Source organism: Carassius auratus, chromosome 22 (genome assembly GCF_003368295.1).
Source record: "Carassius auratus strain Wakin chromosome 22, ASM336829v1, whole genome shotgun sequence".
NCBI lineage: Eukaryota > Metazoa > Chordata > Actinopteri > Cypriniformes > Cyprinidae > Carassius > Carassius auratus.
The window spans coordinates 9,422,116-9,437,512 of NC_039264.1; the positions used below are offsets into that span (position 1 = coordinate 9,422,116).

Here is a 15,397-nt window from a genome sequence, read left to right on the forward strand (position 1 = left end):
ATAGCACCACTGAATAAACACTTCTAGTATTTGAAAATAAATGTTATTAATAAAAAGAATACCACTAAATAAAAGCAGATAATACCAAGTACTACCAAATAAATAATAATACAACCAACAAATAAACAAAAATCATACTAAATAAATAACAGTACTAAATAAATACTTCTTATACTAATACATGAGTATTACTAATAAACAAATAACATGATTAAATAAATACTACTACTAAATAAATATTACTGGTAAATGAATAATATTGCAATCAATAAATACTAAGGAATAAATAACAACAAAAACAACTAAGAAATTAAATAAATATATATCACTAATAAACGTAATACTACAACAAACAAATACTACAAATGGATAAATAACAGTAATACTAAATAAATAACACTAACAAACAAACAAGGCAACTAACCAAACAAACAAAACAAAACAAAACAAACCAAGACAAAAATCTAAATTACTTTCACAACAAACAAAAACACTAAATAAATACCCTCCAAACTCTTTCTTGGTTTCTGTTGTCCCCCTCTGACAGATGTGCCTAAAGCCACAAACAGATGATAAGAATAACTACTACTACTATTATTTTTAATACTGGATAAAGTAAAGTAAAGAAGCTGAGGTGACCTGGTTCACTCTGTGCCTGTTTCTACCCAGAATCCTCCGCTGTCTCTGGCCCAGACTGTGCAAGATCTCCTGGTCCTGATGTTCTCCATCGCTGTAATGGCTGAAGTGTGTGCGATACGGGACGTCCCCTCTTGGGGGATAGTTCTCCCAAAGGATTCCTGTTCTTGGGTCTGGAGTGTATTCCTCAAGTAAGGGCGGTTCAGGCTCTGGGACGAGTGGTGGGCTTCGGAAAGGATGTTGCCTCTCATCTTCTTCAACAATAAGCTCATCTGGATGACACCTGCCTGGAAGACAGAATAATTCTCAGTTTATATAGAAAGAGCAGAATGTGGGTATGGAGAACTTCTTTCTACCGTTTCTAGGATCCACAATCTCAACTGTGGCTTTGTTCCTCTGTCCCAGAACGGCATTTTTGGGGGTCTTCAGAACTACATCAAATTTCTCATGGTTCTCTTCTAGTCCGTCATCTTTGAGGTGAATGTTCCACATTTTGACATTTACACCTAAAAACAAAGACAGACCACAGACTGAGCAAGATAAAAAGAGTTAGAAGGTTGATGGGAAAGTTGAGGTTTGATGTGATAAGTAGCACCTGGATCAAACTGTATAAGGTTGGCAGAACTGTGAGTGAAGTCTTTCCCCACTTTGGCTGTTCCTTCTTCCACCTGCAAGATAAAAAGATTCGATCATCTAAAACTTGCTCTGTGCACGATAGTAAGATGAGCAGATATAGTTAAGCGCACCTGTATGCCGATGTACGCCGGATCTTTGCTGTTCCCACTGCGCACCACCTGCACAGCTAGAGCTCCTGCGTTCTCACAAACACGATAACAGGAAGCTGACAGCTCCACACGAGACCACCTGAACTCCATCCTGTGTTGGCAGTCGAAAAAGCCAAGAATCACTTTGGGTCTGAAAAGATTTGGTCTAGAATTGAGATCGATTTCAGATGATATCTGGAAATGTGGAATGCCAGCTGTCAACTTACACCAAAGAAAATAATAAAATAAGTTATGTTTATTACCAAAGATTTGTCTGTATTATAATTTATATTTTTATTTTAATATTTGATTATTATTATTTTTTATATATATTACTGTATTGCATTTTTATATATATTTCAGATTTTTATTTTTAATAAAAACACTGAGCAGTTTTAATGATTGAATTCTTAATCATTTTCAACTCTAGACCATTTTACACACAAACACACACACACACACACACTTAAAATATCTTTTTTGTAACAATTGTAATTTATATATTTTTTTAATATTTTTATATAATGTCTTTTATTTCAGTATTTAAAATATTTATGATTTATTATTTTATTAAAATGATAATAATTTTGCTAAATCAAATGTCTAACAAAAATATTAATTGCACACATATATATATAATATATATTATACCTATATATATATATATATATATATATATATATATATATATATATATATATATATATATATATATATATATATATATACACGTTTTATTTGAGATATTTGTGCTTATATTATTTAATATTTTTCTTATTCTATTACATTATTGTATATCTGTAGTATATCAAATACCATGTATTTATTATTTTATACCAGTGCTATGATTATATAACCCCCCCCCCCCCCCCCACACACACACACACTTTCTATTTGCAGGCATATTTTTCACCCAACCAAAAGTCTGTGATACTAGGTAGGTTACGGAGTCTAAGTGAATAATTTTAGCTCAAAATGGCGGCCACTTTAAATTAAAATATATTTTTCTAATTTCAGAAATATAGTAATGATCCTATTCATTCCTCTTTTTTACAGTGGAAACAGTTATACTGTACATACACCTTTAACATTCAATAACTGCACTGTGTTAGTTCGGTCTGGAAATCTAAACAAATGATCCACAAATAAGGATTAATATATATATGCAGTACACTTCAGGAAGCATGGTGTTTCCTGCAGGATCTGTGACTTGGAACTCAAAGCTGTCTGCTGTCACTTCCATATCTGCAGGAATGACGTAGCGCACTGCTTTCTGCTCCAGATCCTTCTGGGTAAAGCGTCCTTTGATATAGGCACCTATAACAGGAAGAAAATTCATTATCATCTGGACACAACCTGCACATATTAGAAAGACGGTCGGGACCATCAGTGACCCATGCACCTACCTGTGAGGACATTTTCAAGGTAACCGAAGTGTGGAGGCCTTGTGATGGTGAACTCGAGTGTGTCGTCAGGACTGTCTGGATCTGAGGCGCGCAGCTCTTTGGAGGTGACGTAGATGCCCTGTTTGCCGTCCTGAAGATTCTCCACAGTACTTGCAATCCCTTTGTTTATAATACTGGGCGGGCTCTTGTCCAGTATCTCTATCTATGAAGACATAAATTATGGTATGTGAAGAGTAAAACTGCATTCATGCTGCAATACCACTAGAGGGAAGCATTACATACCAATAAATGAGAAAGCATTCATTTCATAGCCATTGCAGTGTGTGTGTTATTTTTTTATATACTGTATATTACATTCAAATTAATTGATTTTATTAACAGTATTAGTATGGAAATAAAAATAAATGTTTAATTCTTTTTAAAGTAATGTTGTCATACATATTAAACATAAAAATATATATTATAAAGTACTAAAATGAAAACTAGCTACCACGTTTCAGTGTAATAAATATTTCTCAGATTTATTTTTATTTTTAAGTCAGATCACTCTATTCAACGATTTTAATTGTTTCTGCCTTTTCTTAGTTTTCCTTTAGTTTTTAAATATAAATACATAGCCTATTTTTTATTATTATTATATTTACTTTTAGATTTTTTTTTAAATAAGTGCTTTCAGCAATCCCACTTATTATTACAATAAATATTTATAGGATTTGTTTTTAAGTCAACTTTGTTTTTATTGTGGTCTTTGAATTTATTTATCTTTATTGATTTTTTTTCTTTACCTTTTTTTCTTTACCTAAAATACCCAACATTTTTAAAAGCCCCCCCAAAATATAATTATGCAGGGGGAAAAAATTGGCAAGATAAAACCACTGCTTATGATACAAATATTATAATTAATAAATTGTGTACATTTAAAACACTTAACCACATGTGACCCCCCCCCCCAAAAAAAAGAAATCCTACCGTTTTGACATTTATAAAAAAATACTTGTTTTGAAACAATTATAAGTAACTAATATATAAGTTGCCATTAGTTAACATGTACTAAGCAAGAACAATCCTTCTACAACATTTATTCATCTTAGTTCATGATAATTTCAACACTTTTGCACTGTGAATTAGCATGAACTAACAATGAATAACTGTATTTTCATTAATATTAGCAATATGAATAAATACAGTAATACATGTATTGCTCATGTTAATTAATACATTAACTAACATTAACTAATGGAACTTTATTCTAAAGTGTTACGGGTTTCTAAACTACAGCTATCAAAAACACATTTTGACTTAAAATCTTTTCCTCATGTCACTATCCTTCCATATTTTATTTTTAAATAGTTCAGGTAAAACCGTGTTAGGGTAGGTATAGACATTATTTATGACCACCCAGTCCCTCGGGGGTCACGTGTTTAGACAAGCAGATATTTTGGCTCAAGTTAGCGATGTGCGTCTTCAGCCAAGTGACAACAAAGTTTTCGGCTGATTCACCTGTTCTGGCGGGAGCGGTTTTCTCTCTCGGTAGCGCTAGCCAGCGCGTTTACCGCCTCGCCGACCGCTTCAGCGGAATATTTAATTGAGGCGCGTGCCTCGAGAGAACGACGCTATGACATGGTGAATGGCACCGGACCTGCAAGAGCACCTGGCCAGCAAAGCCTCTTCGTTAGCATGCAATTCAACAGGGAGTGCTTTGTTAACCCGTTGCTCTCCTGCTGTGCTCAGTGGTTTGTATGCAAGTCGTTTATTTGAGAGGTTAACTAGGCTAAACGAAGGAAATAGTTTTCCTCACAGAAAAATCCTGATAGAAATTGCATAGCAAGCCTTGCCATCGCAATAAAACGATGGTATAACGTGGCATTAGCTTCATAATTAGTTCATTATGATTTTAAAGTCTTTTAGAAATGGATATAACACTATTTTGTAGCTTTTTATTCAATATTTGTTAGCTTTTAGGCTATCAATATGCTAGTGAATGCCCCTGAATCAACCTTGACGAGATATATGTTGCCCTGGACTACATGGGACATAATGGACAATTTTTTTTTTTTTTATTGAATAAGCTTTTTCAATTTATGTATGGTTTGTTAGAATAAGACAATATTTGGCTGAGATACAACTATAAAAATAAAATAAAAATCCAAATATTGAGAAAATCGCCTTTAAAGTTGTTTAAATTAAGTTCTTGGCAAAGAATATTACTACACAAAAATTAAGTTTAGATATATTTAAGGTAGGAAATTTTTACTAAATATCTTTGAGCATGATTTTTACTTAATATCTAATAATTTTGGCATAAAAGATAAACAATCTTGACCCATGCAATTTTTGGCTATTGCTACAAATATCCAGTTATGCTTATGACTAGTTTTGTGGTCCAGGGTCACATATGCATTTAAAATGAGTGATTTTTTTCTTCAGGAAAAATGGACTAAAAATATAGATGACTCATCCTGCACTACACAGATTTTTGACCAGTCAGGTGCTCCCTACAATGAGCATGCCCCTCCCTCTAATGCCACCTGTGATCACTGTGATATTTGGAAGTAAACTCCATTTTTGTAAAAATCAGTGTATGACTTAGTAATTTTATAGGCATGTTGTAAATGTAACTGCTTACATTTGTGAATATTTCCCACTTTTCATGTTTATTGGCTGTGAGGGATTGTTCTAATATCATAATCAGCCTACCTGTATGGTAAAAACAGCAGGTTCTCTCTTCAGCTGTCCATACTCCAAATAACCTGCATTAGTTCCATCAGTAGGCTGAAAGGTGAACCTGTCGATCTTGGCCCGTCCATTCAGATGATGGTAAGCTAGATCCATACTGTTGATGTCCAGTTGCGTGAAATGAGGCTTAGAGATGGGTAATCCTTTGAAGAGCAACTTTCCATATTGTGGGCTTTGAATAACGACGTATGTGAGATTCTCCAGAGCGGTGTCTGGATCAGTCAGTTTCAGATCATCAGTGGAAATGGTCTTCATAGAGCCCTCTGTGAGCTCAAGGCCTTTGTTGATAGTCAGGGTTGGTGGGATACGGTCACTGTGTTCCACAGTGAAACGAATGGTACCGCTTCTGGATGCCACACCATTGGTAACAGCAAAGCTGCATGAGAGAACATATTAGCTATTAGTTACACATCAGTTATAATTATAATATATTTCATTATAGAAGACTGAACTGTTTTAACACTTTGTTTTCACTTTGGCCTAACACCCTTTAATTGTGGTAAAATCAGTGTAACACATGGTCTCTCATGCCTTATCGCTTTATTCTAAGGTCTTGTCAGTTTTACAGCATGTTCTGAGCTGCTATCCTCACCCAACACAGTTGATGTGTTGGAGCAGAAAGATGGGACAGGGAGGGGTGCGAGTGGAGCCGAGTCCCCGTTCCACCCTCTGCCAAGCCAATCTGCCTCCCAACACATATTGCCCTGAAGCTGATAATTGCCAGCCATGGTAAACAACATGACTGCCACCTCGCACTAGATTCGCAACCAAACACGCAGGTCCACTCTTACAGCCAAACTGGTGCAACATCTGGCATTGCCATTGTCCCATATTTGCTCGGTAATTGTGCCCAGGGATCCCTGTCTCTGACTACATCTCTTAGAGCCATATAACCAATGCCAGGCTGAGTTATTACTCTCTTAATAATGGCCATTTATCATCAGCTGTCATGGCAGAGCAGAGGGAGACACAAGGCTCCCAGAAAAAAAAAAAAGTCTCCCTGTCTCTTTTGGCCCCCGCTGTCGGCCTGGAGTTTGACACACAGGTGTTTGCTCAGGTGTCTCTCCTGATCAGAGAGACCGGCTGCCTCTTTTGCCTTGCATTAACACAAATTCAAAGCTGCAGATACACAAAACCATTTTAAACAATGAATCTGTTAGATCTTATAACCAAGTTTTTCCCCAATCTCTTGTGATCGTGTCGGAATTGCTCATTGAAAATACTCGGGCCCCACATGACTAACGCTGAAGTGTCCATGTGCTGTGATTGGACCCCGTACCACCCCATGCTGTGCTGACTGAACACATTGGCACAGAGTGCTCCGTATCCTCTCCGAAGGGCCACTCGCCTCTCGTCAGGCTTGGCTCAGGAAGGTTTGTTTGCTCCCAGATGACCCAACTATGAAACCAAGCCAGAATTTTGGGTGTCAAAGATTCACACGAGAAAGACAGCACAGGTCAACTGTACGACCTGACGGAAGTCAGCCTGCTGCCAATTTGGCTGGAAACCCATGCAAACGAAGCAAAAATTATCCTTTTCATTTTGCCTGTCTCTTGCTTGTACATCATTTTCAATCTTGTATTGAAAATGCTGAGGTGTTGCCATTTGTGGGCTGGACTAAAACTGCACAATTTATATAATGTTATACGTATATTATTAATTCAAATATATATATATATATATATATAAAAGTTGGATCTCGTCTTGACTGAATATAAACAGGCAGAAGCAAAATGGCATCCATGCGAGTATAAATTAAGTCTATTTAATCTACAAAGAACAATAAAAACCACTGACCTGAAAGAATCTCGGTCAGCAAAACGGCTGTTGTCATGAGTGTAGCATACCCGGTTGGCAGCCACATCCATCTGGGAGAAGGAGAGCACTGGAACCCCTGGACTTTGGACCATGTGTAGGTGACCATATTCAGGTGGGACTGATACAGTGTATATGAGCTCATCTGGCTCGCTTCCACTGTCTGTGGCCATCAGAATGTCAGTGGTCAGAATGACTCTCTCTCCCTCCATCAAGGTCACAGGTTTAGTTATTAGAGCAATGTCACCTGTATGCGGTAAGAAGGTCAGTTGGATTGCCGAGGCATACAGTATATGCATGAATATATGTAAAGCTGTGAAGAATATAAACATGTTACGTATAAAGCAAATTATGTGCACGTAAGCTTATTGATGTTGTGTTAGATTTGTTTGTGACAGCAGGGACAGTGCTGGGATCTAGGGCCGGGACTACAGATGTTTGGACCCAGCTCTGTTAATAATTCATGCTGGGCGTTTAAAGGTGGCTCATCCTCTGCAGCAGAACGTTCTCACCTCTGTTCCTCTAGGATAAGCCAGAGGACAATGGCTGCCATGCTTCCACGTTCACCCAACTGGCAAAGTCATTTTGGCCATAGGGAAAGCCATTGTTTTTAATTATACATGCACAGATTTAATCTGTCAACAGAGTTGTTTTTGTTGAACTTCGATTGAGGGAAAAACAAAAGCAGCAATCAGTCACTAAAAGCAAATTGGTCTGTCACTGTGCCAGTGCTATAATGTCACTGGACAAATTTTGGATGGTAATAATCTGTCATTGATTCTGCTGAACTTCATAACGCTGGTGATTCAAGACTGAAAAATATAGTCTTTGCTACTTTTTTATAGTTCTTATATTTTGCTGACAATAAAACTTACCCTTTTGAACAGTGCGGACAGAGATGAAGAAACTGTGTGGAGGTGATGCGTTTTCCCCATCACTGAGAACAAAGTGAAATCTGTCATGGCCTTTGAAACTGCTAACTGTAGTGTGACTGTACCACAGGCGATTCATCTCCACATCCTCCTGGGTGAAATTCAGACCTGGACTCAGATCAATCCATCCAGCTTCTGTCTGCAGGAAATCACAGAAAATCACATTATGACAAACTCTTAAAAAGGGGGTGTCCAAACTTGGTCCTGCAGAGTTTAGCTCCAACCCTAATTAAACACACCTGAACCAGCTAATCAATTACAGTTACTTGGGATGCAATAAACTTACAGTACAGTATGTTACACTAAAGAATGGATTACACACTGTCTTTTGACCCAGAAGACACACTAATGATTCCATTCCATGATTCCACTAAGTAAAAGGATATGTTTTGAACACTTTTGCTATTTTGAGCCAATTTTAGAACTGTTTCATTTGTCATCCATCTCCTTGCAATGAGGTGCATGTTTGTTTTTGTTGCTAGTGTGTGATCCTCTGTCATTTAGTTGATGACACCCAACTATTTACAAAGTCTGTTTTAAATGTTGTGTAGTTTATTCCAGCCTTAAGTAATAATGTAAAGGAATATCAGTTCTTGCTAACCTTGAGTTGAAGGAGGCCAAATCTGGGACCTGCATTGAGGATGTAAAGAAGATGGTCGTTGTGAGAGTCACGATCCTCTGCCTCCAACACTACACTGGAGATGACTCTCTTCCCCAGGGCCTCGACCTCAATGCCTGCGTTTCTGAGAAAAAAAGATTGAAATGCTTTGGCCACTAAAGGTACAGGTGCCAAGTCTGCATGCTAAAATCAAGAATCTTAAATAAATAAATACACAAACAGCTGCTTCTGGAAGAAAGAAACACAAGCAGGACCGGCCTGTTATCCTAATCCATTAGGACTCTGAAACAAGGAAGCAGGCGTCTGCCAAAAAGACACATTACTTCTGCTGTTATGGAGTTTACATGCACACTCTTAGATCTTGCTGATCTTGGAGGAAGAGGATGGAATAGAAATTAGCAATTTACTCAAGGATGTAACTTAATTCCCAGTTACTCAGTCAGGGAGACACAGATTCCCCAGCCACATGTGCAGTACAGGTTGTGTTGACCCCCCTTCCCTAAACCCTATCCAGGATCGGCCTCCCCCTTCTGTTCCTGTCCAGTCTCCGCCACTAAAATCCCTCCCCCGTTCCTGCTTTCATCCGCCTTTTTGGCTCTGAATTTGTCCCAGGGCGTCCTTACTTTAGTAGCCATGGCTTTTCATCATTGACTGGTATGATGCGGACACACGCAGTCCCCTGGACTGTGTGCCCACCATCTGTCAACTCTATGGTGAAAGTGTCCTTGAGGGTTTCTGTGTCGTCGTGCATATACATGATCTTCATTCCTATGGATTAGAGAAGAGAGAAAAATGTAATATTTTACATTATATTTTACAAATGATATTTTAGTGGATTAAACATTTAGTGACATTAAGGATATACCAGTCTGGTATCCTTTGACTGATATAGCTGGTTCTACCACTATTACCAAGAATGACACAAATGAACATGCTCTATTATGCCTATGACCTGATCACCTATAGTTCTATGGCTCTTCATCACTCGCTAACAAGCAAAGCGGTGCAGTCACCAAATACCTCATGCACGGTGACTTAATTGTGCAGAGAGCAGTTGGAAAGACTTTGCAGATGAAGCAGAAGCACCACAGGCATTCTGTGACCTCTGTCTCCTACAACATCTGTTCTGAAAGCCTGGATACCCACAGTGAAGGCACTGAGGGGTGGCTGTACCAGGGAAGGGACTCTGTCCTCACAGGCGTCCTCAACAAGCAGATAGTGGTACCTCAGAAGTTAGGAAGAAAAAGTTTGTGGTACTACCAGTCACAAGGATTCAAGAACTGACCTTGTTGTAGCTCCTGTAAGGTGAAAGACTGGATTGCTAAGGTTCGTTGAAGGACCTCAGGGTTAATTTTTTTGTAGCGATTCATCTCAAGACCATATATGCCATTGACCAGTGTACCATGGGCTGGCGGAACCAGAATGGTCATGGTCAGAGTCTCTGCTGGAATATCAACGTCCACTGCGTTTAGAATATCAGGACTAAGGTCTTTCATCCCTCCCTCCATGACCTATTGCAAGGTGCAGGGCAAGACAATAGTTAGTCAACAGTTTGCTTATTGGGTCATTTTTGTCAACAATATCTTACTGTAAAGTTGCTAAGCAGCAGTGATGGGATCTCATCATTGGTAGGGTTGATGATGACGTAGAAGGGCATTGGTGCTGATCTCTGAATCCCATCACTGACACTGATGGTAAAGAAGTCTGCTGTAGGCTCTACACCCTGGTGCACTGACTGGACATAGTTGATGAAACCCGAACCGAGGTGGAGCTGGCTGAAAGAAACTTTATTTATACAATATGACTTTAGTGGTTTGAAAGACAAGGACTTATAATAAGACATACAAAAGATACATTGTGAATTTGCCAAGTAGGACACGTTCTTGGATTTTAGGGATAGTGGCTCAGGGCTCTTAATCCCTTAAATGGCATTTTAAATATTGTGTTCCTACCATGAAAACCAGTAGCGACGCAACATTGGAATCCATTGACTTTCCCTGTATGGAATAAAACTAGAAATACAATCTTCATTTGTGTTCCAGAGAAAAAAATATTTAGAATGACATGAGGGTAAGTAAATGACATAATTTTTATTTTTGGTTGAAATATGCACGTAAATTAAGTCACTTATTAGCCTTACTTTTGAAATTAGGGGTTAATGGACAGTTTTGTTTGAAGGAATGTTGTTCCAAGACCAATAAAAAAAAATGTTAATCCATAAAAACTACTTCCATGACTACTTGGCATAATCACAAATGCTGGGTTCGTTTACAGAGCCTCAGGAATACTACTGACCCACTCGGAGTCCAGCATTGCTTTTTTCAAAGCCAGGGGATGGAAGGGTGTTCTCCAGGAACCCATATTGTGGTGGGGTCACCAAGTGAAACATGAGCTGATCTGGATGACTATCAGGATCGGCTGCCTCCAACACCCCCCCACACAGACATGCACTGGCACCTTCATCTACTACAAACATGGTACCTGACGAAACAATATGCAGCATAATGTAAGAAATTATACATCAGCGTTAATCAAAGAGATCTCATCTAGAGAGCTTGATGTGACTTAACAGGTTGAATTTTTTTCTTCTCAAGACTGCATCCCAATATTTTCTTCTTCTCCCTCTCATTTACAGGCAGTTCCCCTTGCTTCCCTCTTTCTTCAAGCCTGCTATGCCACCCCACTCACACTCCCTCTCTTCCCCTGCTCTCTCGCTCGGCTCTCGGCCAGCCCGCTGCCACCTGGGTGCTGATAAAGCCATCATGCCAGTGCTTACTGGCATCTGCTTTCATTTACTGAACTGATAAATAATGAATGGAGAATGGGCACTGATGAGGTTGTGCTCGGATAGAGCTTTGAAACAAGGGGAGGAATTAATGACCACCAGTCTGGAGTAAAAGTGATAAAATTCGTCCCATAGCAAGGCAATAGCTGGATTTACCTAATTTTCCAGTGCTTAAACCTCGTATGCCAACCCATCTTTATTCAATGCAAATTAATTAAATGTCTAATTTTTTTTTTTTACATAAAACAAGTCCAGATTCTACTACACGGTTGCACCATTGGAGAATCCTCCTTTTTTGATGGGGATTAGCTGAATTAAGAGATTACAATTGTGACTTGAATGAAAAAAGGCATAGAAGACACAATGGACGTGTAGTCTTTTCCAAATGCAGGCCTGTTCATTGTCTTCTCATCTATGTCCCTATTGTCCAGTTGTTCTCACGGGAACATGTATCTCATTCTACCCTGCTTTTTCATCACACATGCTCTGCTCTTTCTCTATAATCCCAACCAGCTGTGTGTGCGTCTGTTGCCCCTTATACATCGATGACAAGCATGCTAGGATTTCCTGTGGACATCCCACCATTACCTAGCAGCCGTCCTCTGCTCATTGTCTTGCTCTGGTCACTGTCCTTCATTGATAACTGCAAAGTTTCTGGCATTAACAGTGAAATCCCCTTCCTGGCAAGATGTTTCTAACACCCTGTTTCAAAACGTACGTTCGGGGGATCGGAACGCTTGCATTCACCACACTCCCTGAGCTGGGTGTGCGAGAATGCGATTAAGTGATTCGTTCACCAAGCTGCAGTCCATCACCTGTCTGGAAAATTCCTAGTCGCTTTATTGCCTGATTTAAGCGGATTGCCATTACAATGAATTAATTACATTTTAGCCAAATGCTCTGGTGATTAAATCTAGATTAGAGAGCATCTTTTAATCAGTTCGGTCCCTCAACACAGTGCAGCGTCAGAGTACAAAATGTCTAAGAGATTTACTACAGGCCCTGTGGAAGATGTTTACCCAGCGTTATGGTTGGGACCTGGTTGTTGACAGGCAACACAGTAATGTTGAGGTCATAGACCGGAAGAGTGCCATGCAGGGGGACGGGTGGGGGGAGAGCATCCTCTTGGCAGCAGCCATCTATTGTTCCAGCCTCTCCATCTGACACTATGAGAGTGACAGTGTCCGAGACAGGATCGGGTCCAATCTCACCACCTAGTGAATGGAGAAATGTGTTTATGTTCTTTTAATTCACAAAAATACATTTAATCGACCTTCAGCCATAAGACTTTCACTATGAGCCCTGCCTGTTGAATACATCCTTATTCTGCGACAGACATTTTATTGATGCATGTTTGTTGACATATTGGCCAATATTATTTATAAAAACCTGTATTACAAAATAATCTGCATCAACCATTTTGTGGTGTATTTTCAGTATATTTTCACAAGACGTCGGCACTATTAGCCTCATGGTTAGTACGCATTTTCGCACATTTTCACTTATTGTGACCCAAGTTCAAATCCCATATTTGGCGCTTTACCAATCCCATTCCCGTCTCTCTCTACCCAATGATTTTCTGTCTGCTCTCTACTGTCTTGTCTGAATAAAGGCATAAAAATGCCCATAAATATAATTAAAATGTTTTTTCACAAGACTATGCATGACACACTCACCGCAGGGTCAGAATATGTAAAACCAGCCTACAGTAAGTGACATTAAGTATCACTAACTAGCCTCCTGTCTCAATTATAACCTGTGTGCAGGTAGAAGATGAGTCCATTGAGCACATCCAGCTGGGAGAACTTGTCCACGGTGACCCCATTTCGCTGCAGCACCCCACGTGCAGGTGTTCTGGCAAGCATGTATGTTAGCCTAGTGTCCTCGCTGTCAACATCTGTAGCAGAAAGGTACTCAACCGTAATCTGGACCTGACCCCCCTCTTTGCAGGACAGTTCAGCCCTCAAGTCGGAGCCTAACTGTGGGGGTTCGTCGTTCACAGGCAGGATCTAATAAAAAATGCAAATAAGAAACACGTGGGAAATATGCATTTTAATAAGGCAATGCTGCATGGAAGTACAATGCAATTTGCCAAACATCACATCAGAAGAAAGTTACCTGAACTAAAAGTGTTCCATGTGCAGAGTTGATTCCATCTGTGATAGTAAGACCAATGCTATCCTTTAAGGTTTCAGAGTCATCATGAATGTATCTATCAAAATACAGAATGTATTGTAATTTTCAACAACGACTGTAATTAACCTCATCAATTCTTCTTAAGATCTGATTTTCCAGCCCCAATTTTTTACCTTACAAAAGTAATCTCTAGTTTTTCATATTCATACCTGACCCTCAATGCTTTGAGGTCCTGCAAACTGAAGCTATCTCCCTCTAGCAGTGCTGTGCCCTGCAGCTCCAGTCGTCCATGTTGGGGATGCGTCTTCACGTGTATCCTGAGCTGATCTTCTGAGCTGTCCACATCCTGTACCAGCAAATGTTCCTCCATCAGGAAAGTACCACCACCTTCCTCGACCCTCAGCAAGTTAGTGAACATCTATGAATGAAAGTTTGGGAAATAGAATTGTAAATTGTACAACTTTTTTATTTAAAACTTTTGGTACCATGAAATTTTATTATTTGAAAACTAGTGCTTATGAAAAATGTCTAACCATTTGGAAGGTCTAACTTGGGGTGGTCCTTCAAAATGCTGTGCCATAAAAACAAAGAAAATTCTAAACAATACTACAGTAGAGCTACTCACTTCTGGAGCCTGGTTGTCAACAGGTGTGACTGTGATGTTGAAGGTGAGTCCTGTGAGAGCGCCACCCTGCTGGTCAGTCACAGAAAACACAAACTGCACAAAGAGAGGCTCAGGGCCAATATCCTCTATTGGAGGCATGTAAGCCACTTTGTGGTGATTCACTGCATGCTGTGGATGACAAAAAGACAGTATCTAACTGAAGAGGCATGCTATTTAAAATAAAATTTTAGAGTATTAAAACAGCTTGTAATGTTTAGGGAACCTATTTGTGTACACATTTGAGACCTGAGTAAAGGACTTGAGCACTGGAACCATTGCATCTTTTTTCATGGAGTTTGTGTTGTCGGTATAAAACAGCCGGCCTGCATCTGATAACCTGCAAGAATTTACAACAGATGTAAAATATACAGGAAAGGACCAATATTCTTTTTAATAATAATAATGTTTATATATTGTGTGTGTGTGTGTGTGTGTGTGTGAGAGAGAGTTATTTCATTTTTAATTAATTTTTAAATATACATTTATTCATTATATATAAATAAATAAATAATATATAAATAAATAAATAAATAAATAAATAAATAAATAAATATATATATATATATATATATATATATATATATATATATATATATATATATATATATACACGCACACATACACACAGACACATGCACACATGTTTGTTTTTGTGAAAAGTGGGGACATCCCATAGGTGTAATGGTTTTTATACTGTACAAACTATATATTCTATGGCCCTAACCCTCACAGGAAACTTTGTGCACTTTTACTTTCTCAAAAAAAACGAATTCTGTATGATTTATAAGCGTTTTGAAAAATAAGTCACCCTGAAATAAGTCACGCTGAAATAAGTCACCCTTTCCTTGTAATACCTGTGTCATACCCATGTCATTATACAAAGTTGTGTCCTGATATGTCACAA

At 38.6% G+C, this 15,397-nt stretch overlaps 1 protein-coding gene across 3 annotated transcripts in view; it reads right to left on the reverse strand.

The window, feature by feature from the left end:
• Positions 1-15,397, reverse strand: part of LOC113039635 (FRAS1-related extracellular matrix protein 1) — a 31,666-nt gene that overhangs the window by 1,439 nt on the left and 14,830 nt on the right. For all 3 annotated transcript variants that reach the window (XM_026197594.1, XM_026197596.1, XM_026197595.1), the window contains exons 13-33: positions 14,740-14,830; positions 14,455-14,622; positions 14,039-14,247; positions 13,812-13,905; positions 13,450-13,702; positions 12,713-12,907; positions 11,204-11,389; positions 10,497-10,693; positions 10,194-10,419; positions 9,532-9,676; positions 8,891-9,032; positions 8,233-8,428; positions 7,340-7,604; positions 5,504-5,918; positions 2,807-3,008; positions 2,573-2,717; positions 1,383-1,512; positions 1,232-1,304; positions 993-1,142; positions 640-923; positions 506-553 (exon numbers count right to left, since the gene is read on the reverse strand). In XM_026197594.1, coding sequence (XP_026053379.1) covers positions 506-553; positions 640-923; positions 993-1,142; positions 1,232-1,304; positions 1,383-1,512; positions 2,573-2,717; positions 2,807-3,008; positions 5,504-5,918; positions 7,340-7,604; positions 8,233-8,428; positions 8,891-9,032; positions 9,532-9,676; positions 10,194-10,419; positions 10,497-10,693; positions 11,204-11,389; positions 12,713-12,907; positions 13,450-13,702; positions 13,812-13,905; positions 14,039-14,247; positions 14,455-14,622; positions 14,740-14,830 — 3,814 coding nt within the window. The remainder of the gene's footprint in view (positions 1-505; positions 554-639; positions 924-992; positions 1,143-1,231; positions 1,305-1,382; positions 1,513-2,572; positions 2,718-2,806; positions 3,009-5,503; positions 5,919-7,339; positions 7,605-8,232; positions 8,429-8,890; positions 9,033-9,531; positions 9,677-10,193; positions 10,420-10,496; positions 10,694-11,203; positions 11,390-12,712; positions 12,908-13,449; positions 13,703-13,811; positions 13,906-14,038; positions 14,248-14,454; positions 14,623-14,739; positions 14,831-15,397) is intronic.